This window comes from Sinocyclocheilus anshuiensis, unplaced genomic scaffold, assembly GCF_001515605.1.
Source record: "Sinocyclocheilus anshuiensis isolate Anshui unplaced genomic scaffold, SAMN03320099.WGS_v1.1 scaffold535, whole genome shotgun sequence".
NCBI classification, from domain to species: Eukaryota; Metazoa; Chordata; class Actinopteri; order Cypriniformes; family Cyprinidae; genus Sinocyclocheilus; species Sinocyclocheilus anshuiensis.
In genome coordinates, this window is record NW_015551063.1 from 1,547,219 (window position 1) to 1,554,545 (window position 7,327).

At 36.4% G+C, this 7,327-nt stretch overlaps 1 protein-coding gene across 1 annotated transcript in view; it reads left to right on the forward strand.

The window, feature by feature from the left end:
* The window catches only part of LOC107662017 (5-hydroxytryptamine receptor 4-like), a 123,934-nt gene extending 122,202 nt beyond the window's left edge, over nucleotides 1-1,732 (forward strand). The window contains exon 7 of the mRNA XM_016451868.1: nucleotides 1,452-1,732. Coding sequence (XP_016307354.1) covers nucleotides 1,452-1,539 — 88 coding nt within the window. The 3' untranslated portion in view covers nucleotides 1,540-1,732. The remainder of the gene's footprint in view (nucleotides 1-1,451) is intronic.
* The last annotated feature ends 5,595 nt before the right edge of the window (nucleotides 1,733-7,327 follow it).

Genomic DNA, 7,327 nt, shown 5'->3' on the forward strand with positions numbered 1-7,327 from the left:
CAGTCCTCCTCCATGGCTCCCCCCTCCGTCAGCTCCACCGTAGGCCGCCATTATGGCTGTGGCTTGGGTCCTGCTTGGCCCCTCCTGTCTCCTCCCTGGCTCCTACCTCCTTTGTCGCTTCCCTGGTCTCTGTCTGCCGGCCCCCTCCCAGTTGTCCGTTCTCCTCCTGAGCCTACTCCTTAGTTCCCCCCCCCGTTGTTCTACGGTGCACCTTCCTTGAGGGGGTGAAATGTCAGGATTGGACCTGTTTTGTCTTGTGTTTCAGTTCCTGTTTTGCCTTATTTGGTCCTTCCTGTTTCCATTAGGTTCCCTGATTAGTTCATCATTTGTTTCCAGCTGTGTTTAGTTAATTATCCTCATTTCCCTGTGTACTTAAGTCCTAGTCTGTTCAGTATGTGTTTGTCAGGTCTACTCTGTGTGTTGGCTCAAGCTCGCATTGTGGATTGTCTCCTGTGTTTCTTGATTAAAGACTGTTAAACATTTCCTCGTGACTCCAGCGTGTTCCCTCAACAGTGTAGCGTGACAACCGTAGGACACTGCCCCAGTGACAGCTTTATACCTTTTTTCTGGGAGTGCAAAATGTAGATATCTGCAAAGGTTTTACATGAAATGGCTTGACGAGCAGTTTTCTGTCCTGTTAAAACAGAAAGTTGGGCCTGGACGTATTGCTTAATCTTAGTAACCCTCCTGTTCATGCATTTTAATGCATCTGCCAGGCACTTTTATCTAAAGTGACTTACATTTACGGTATACATTTTATAAATCCTTGCATTCCCTAGGAATCTAACCTTTGACCTTGATATTGCTAGCACCATGTTTTATTACAGGAATATGAGTTTTTGAATGGAATTTTTAAAGGATTTTTAAAAACAAATCTGCTTGCTATCACTAGTCATTGAATGGGGGAGGGACCTTCTTATTAAAGAAAGTGTTTGATTGGACAAAAAGAGTGAGTGCAAGATGGGTCAGTATTTTTGCTACTGACTTTAAAGGTTGTTTAAAGACTGATTTGTTTACTCTGGTTATTTGACATATATGGTATTGTTATATTGTGCATTATGTAGGATAGACGATGCCAAAAAAGAGTTAACATACTGTCATATAGATGGCATCAAAAATGCCACTCAAAAACTCAATTTTGATATTTAAACCTGTGCTGTTTTTGTCACTCACCACTAGCAGTGCTATAAAGATTGGGGGAAAAAATAAACATTTTTAATGTTTGTGAAAAGGCCAACAATAACTCCTCTGTCAAATCAAGTGCACATATAAGAGGAGCTCTTAATATTCTCAGCGTTGGAGGTTTTTCTCAACCAAATGTTTCAGCACTGTATGGTTTATATGATACTTCCATATTGCTTGAACGTTCATCTAAAAGCTCGTCGAGAGATGAATATGAGATTTGTGACAGTGTCATTGAAATGGTGTCCTGGTTTCTTTTGTCCCTTCAGGTATTCAGTTCTTCACAATGGAAACCACACTGAACAGGAGAAACTGTCAATACAGAATGACACAGAGTCCCAGGAGTCATGTTTCTGACACAGGCCAGCCTCTGATGAGGAGCATCACTGGAAGGTGCCATTTCTCACCACCCTGCCTGCAGCTCAGACCCGACCAGAGCCCTTCAGGAGTCGAGTACAGGGAGCTGCACTGAACTGTTTGCTCAAAGAGCTGCTGAACAATGAGGGAAAGAACAATGTTGCCAAAGGTATCTGGTCTGTATTTTAGGATACGAATTTCCATTGCAAAGGAATGTTGGTAAGGGTTTTCCCAATGTGTTTGTTTCCTTTTTGGTTCTGTGAATACGACTTCCACACCAAAAACACGTCTTTCAAGCTTTATCCAGAGCGGCTTCTATTAGCTCTACAGTCAGGATAACACTTCCTGAAAGCTACGGCACGGATGCTGAATAGCTAAGACTCTATTAAAAGAAAGATTTATTTTTGTTCTATAAATGAAAAAGTAAATTCACAAATTCACACCACAGTATTAAGAGGTAGAGCTGGGAGCATTGCTGAGCGAATTCTCCAATCTTTTTTTATTGTTTCATTAATGAATTCTCAAATCAACAGTTATAATATAGCATGGTCACATGAATTTAAAATTTTAAGTGTTAAAGACAACAGGCCTTTCCTTGTTTCCAAGACAATTCCAGCATTTAAGTGCAACACAAGTAATGCTGCATAAAATTTCTATTAATACAGCCTATTTCAAAAATGTATGGAAGCCCGTTTCCGACACTGGATAAAAAAAAAAAGGTAATTGTGAATTTTATCTCACAATACTGACTTTTTTTCTCAGAATTGTTTGATAGAAACTCGCAATTGCAAGAAAAAAAAAACTGAGAATTACTAAATTTAAACTCGCAACTTTATATCTCGCAATTCTGACTTTATAACACGCAAATGCAAGTTAAGTCAGAATTGTGATATATAAACTTGCAATTGTAAGAAAATATCAGTCTTTTTGCTCCTCAGAATTGGACTTTATAACTCGCAATTGCGAATTTACATCTCACAATTCTCAGAAAAGAAGTCAGAATTGCGAGAAAAAAGTCAGAATTGCGAGTTTATATCTCACAGTTCTGAGAAAAAAAGTCAGAATTGCAAGATGTAAACTTGCAATTGCAAGAAAAAAAGTCAGAATTTTTAAGATAAAAGTCGCAAATATATATTTTTTTTTATTAAGTGGCGGAAATAGACTTCCATAAAAATATGCCCCAAAATTGTTCAAAATGATTTAATAAAAACATTACTTTTAAAACTTTTTAGATTCAAATTAATCATCCTTATACAAAGGATTTTGACAGGAAATTAACTTTTGTTTTCTTCTAGTCATGAAATCTGGCTTGACGAAAACATAATATCTCCATTTTCTTATTGTGAACTGAAATCTCATTTATGTTCTGTAAGACTTCTGAAGCTCTTTGGGGAATGAGATGTACTGCTCACAGGCTAGTTGATGTAATTTAGCTCCTTGTAAACCACTCTGAATACGCAGATGTCTCAGACTTATGGGTGACCGTTCTCAGTCAGGACAGATCTGCGCTTCACATGCATCACTAAATGCAGCCATTTCCACGATAGTTTCCACTGCGAGGATCTCCTCTAATGTGATTCACTGGCATAAACAGCGCAGTGTTTTTCTGAGAGTGCTAAAACTACATGATGCCTGCTGACTGAGAATGTGTCAGGCCACTCCAAACAAAAGCTTTGCTGACAGCAACCAGGGCCAGTTCTCCCAGATGCTGTGTCTTAAAATGTTTTAGCTTTAGTAAAGATGACCATCGGTTACCGCAAGACTGAAATGTTTGAAAAGAAATGACCTGAAGTTGTTCTTGCAAAAGTTCTTAAGGGATAGTTCATCCAATAATGACAATTTACTTTTGTTATTTATTCACCCTCATGTATTTCTTGTGTTATATTCTAAATATTTTCGATAGTCCACTTTAGACATTCTACTAACTATAAGTAACTTTGTAACTGCATGTCAACTACATGTCAACAAATTCTAATTAATTTGCAACTACATGTCTACTAACTCTCAGAGTAGACTGTTAGGGTAGGTTTAGGGTTAGTAGAATAAGTTGACATATACTTGCAAAGTTTCTGATAGTATGTTGTATGTTGTTGACCCATCAAAATAAAGTGTTAGAAGATATTAAGCAGACAGTCTACTAATACTCTAATGACTGCTAGTTGACATGTAGTTGCAAAGTTACTTACTGTTAGTAAAATGCCTAAAGTGGACTATCGAAATAAAGTGTTACCAATATTTTAAGTGAATAACAACTTAAGGTACGATCACATTTACTGTTGTGCAGTGAATTTTTGCAGGCGAAATCCAGTCATTTCAATAGGAATCCACACAATTGAGAATTTCACATAAAGGTGAAAGATTTTGCATCGGGTTTTAAGTTGGTCAAGCAAATTTGCCACATTGACCGACAGAAATCTGCTTGGTTTGAAAGTGACTTCTGTGTGAGCTGTGCTTCAAACATTTCTACACTGTTGAAAATAGACAGTCGAGCTTTTTGCCTGCAAAATTTAACCTGAATTTCTCTAATCGAGCTATTTTCATGTGAGGAAATACAGCACGAAACATATTTTTGTAAAAGATATGTTTTGCTTTTATTTTTATTGGTTCCTTATGAAGTTTGACATGCTGAATACAAAAAAAAATCACATTATTGTTTTGTGTATCATTAACATTGCTCATGAAAACTAAAAGAAAAAATGTTGACAAATTATTCAAGCTAATCTGCTATTACTCATGTATAAAAATGACATAGTACATGCATAACAGTTTAACATAAACATTTAGATTTTTTGTCTTTTATGACTAGTCCTGCAATGTTCTGGGATGTTCCTGAAAGCACTAGAATATCACAGAAAATTCCAGAATGTTACAGAAAATTCTAGAATGTTCCCATCCTTGCAAAAGCAAAATACCTTAAAAAAAAAAACATGCAAAATAACTACAAAAACTCATCTGTACTAAACCGATGTTTCATAATTAATGAGTCCTAAAATTAACCTGACCTAAATATTTACCAAAATATTGATGCTACACACTAAAAAATGCTGGGTTAAATACAACCCAGTGCTGGGTAATCAGCACCACAGAATTACAGAAGCATAAAAAAAATTAAGTGAAACATTTAAGTGATATTCCATCGAAGAAATGAAGTCCAGGTTTGGAGTGACGTGAGGGTGAGTAAATAAAGAATTTGTATTTTTGGGTGAATTACCCCTTTAAGAATATGTCACGCAAATGATTCCTATATGAGGAGAGGAAATACAGCTGCTGCAGAATGTTGTCCTGAGAAAACAAATCTCATGGAAAAACCATGCAGATGAATTTTTGTTCTTCTAACTGAAACCTCCCAAAGCAGTGATGTGCCATACTAAAGCTCGCTTCCAGAGCTGAGGACCCCAATAAACACGCTCCTCAGAGAGCCTGGATATAGCAGAACTGACCCAGAACAATCTCCATCCCTCATTCCAGCACTTGCCAGTCTACTGAAGCGTGCCTCTGCCTAAAATGAATTACCTTCGGGAACAGCAATTGTTTGAATTGATCGAAGAGATGTAAATATTTTCAAAATTACTACGTTTTATGTGTCAGCCATCAGAAAAACAGGTTTGGTCTTAATTGCTATTTTGCAGGGATGTACTGACAGCGACACACGCACGCCACTAAAAATGAAACATGTACAGCTCAGCACTGTCCTCATGCATCAGTTTCCTGATTTTAAAATGAAAACCTCTCCTGCAAATAAAGCACTTGTGGCACTTTTACAATACGAAGATTATTGCATCCACAAGTCGTTCAATATTCTGGTCACGAATATGTAATCGCAGACCAAACCAATATCATATGAGGAGTATGAAAGTTGAATTTCGTGATCAGTTTTAATAAGCGTAATCATTCCGCTGTGGTGATGTGATGAAGGAACAAATAAGACACTATTATTTGTTCCAATGCGAACAGAGCTAGCTACATTACCTAGCTCCATGCCCACTTTAACTTTCTTTTCTCATCTTCTCGTGTTTTATCAACCGATATTTAATTTCTAAAGGTAGAGCTTAGTTTGATTTTATTGTACATAGGAATATATTTTTATGCAAATGATTTGATAGTGGTCAGTGTGTTCCTTTAAATGCTTTAGTCGAACACGTTTCTTCTTCCAGTCTTGTGTATCAGCGAACGCTGACCATGAATCTAGCGTGTCATTGGAAGCAATGTCCAGATAAGTTGTTTTTTTACAATCAAACATGTACATGGTCGTGCCTTCACAGCTATCTTACAGATGTACAGAGCATTGTGAAACTGTGCAAGTTCATGCTGGTAGTGTTCGAAAATGTTTCCTTTAAAGAGGTTATATATTGTACAATCAAAGGCAAACTCAGCTCTGATGAGTTACAATGTCCAAACTATTTCATTTGTACACTTTCAGTTTATGTAGCACCTTTGAATTCTGAGCTACTTTGCCGTTGTTTAACAGTAAGCGGTTTTGTTGGTCGAACAACTTGCACAATTTCCCATCTGTGTTCTTTGGATGTCATTATTATGTTGTTTAAAGATGGAGATTTTGCAATGGTTGAAGCTTAGGAACCGTGAGCAGAAAACAAGAAATACATGCTGTTTTGAGCGCTAATGGATGTGGAAGGAAGGATTTGGGGGAATGCTGGTACTCCATAGCCATGACAGAACCAAAAACACTGCTACATGAGCCCTGAGTTATTGCTTTGAAAAGATTTGCGTCAGAAATAACTCTCCCCGAACCTTCGTGGACCTTCAGGGTAGTCATTACCGTCAGGATTTCATGCGAAATAATGCAAACCTCACATATGAAGCGTGATCGAACACCTCGAGGCCCTGAAGGCAGAAGTTCTAAGCATGAATGTGTTGTAAATCTCCCAACAAGTTGTAGAACTTTTGTAAACTCAGTATTTATTTTGATGGATTTCAGATTGATATTTTCATGTAAGGCTTCTCTTTCAGGGAGCTATGTGTATTACTTTTTCTGTTGCTATGTGACAGCTCTAAAAAATAATAATTAAAGACTACGAGATGTTATTAATCCTTATGTGTTTTGTGTTTTATCAAAATATCTCGCCAGATTTGCACACTAACAAACATACGGTTAATCAAAATCAATCCTTGTATATTCTATTTAAAGATGATATAGACAGATCATCATGAAGCAGAATGATATTTTTGGATACATTTGTGAAATCTGACAGTGATTATGAAACGAGTAAAACTCTTCACCACAAGCCCTTTCTTCTTTTGACAGATATGATCCACTCGTAGGGGAAACGACTTGTTTTCCACATGTGCACAGTAGACTAAATAGAAATTTGCGCACTGGAATTTTTCATGATGCTGACTAGAAACAGCTGTTAAAGCAATACGTTTGTTCTTTAAAGACAATAGCCATGTTCAGAATGTTATACTAGTTCACTTACTGTATAGGACACACAATATACTGCCTATATTTAAAAAATAGTAAATGAAACAGTCTAAGTATGAGTCTAAGTATGATGCAATGATTATAAACATTTGGTGTGTATATATATATATATATATATATATATTAAATCAATAATTTAATACTTAAATTAATACTTTTATTCAGCACAGACCCATTAAATTGATCAAAAGTAACAGTGAAGACATTTACATTAAATATTTAATTTTTTTATTATTATTTTTTAAAATGCTCTTCTTGTTTGGACTTTCTTTTCATCATAGAAACCTGGGAAAAAAAAGTGTATCATGGTTTCCACTAAAATATGAAGCAGCACAGCTATTTTTATAA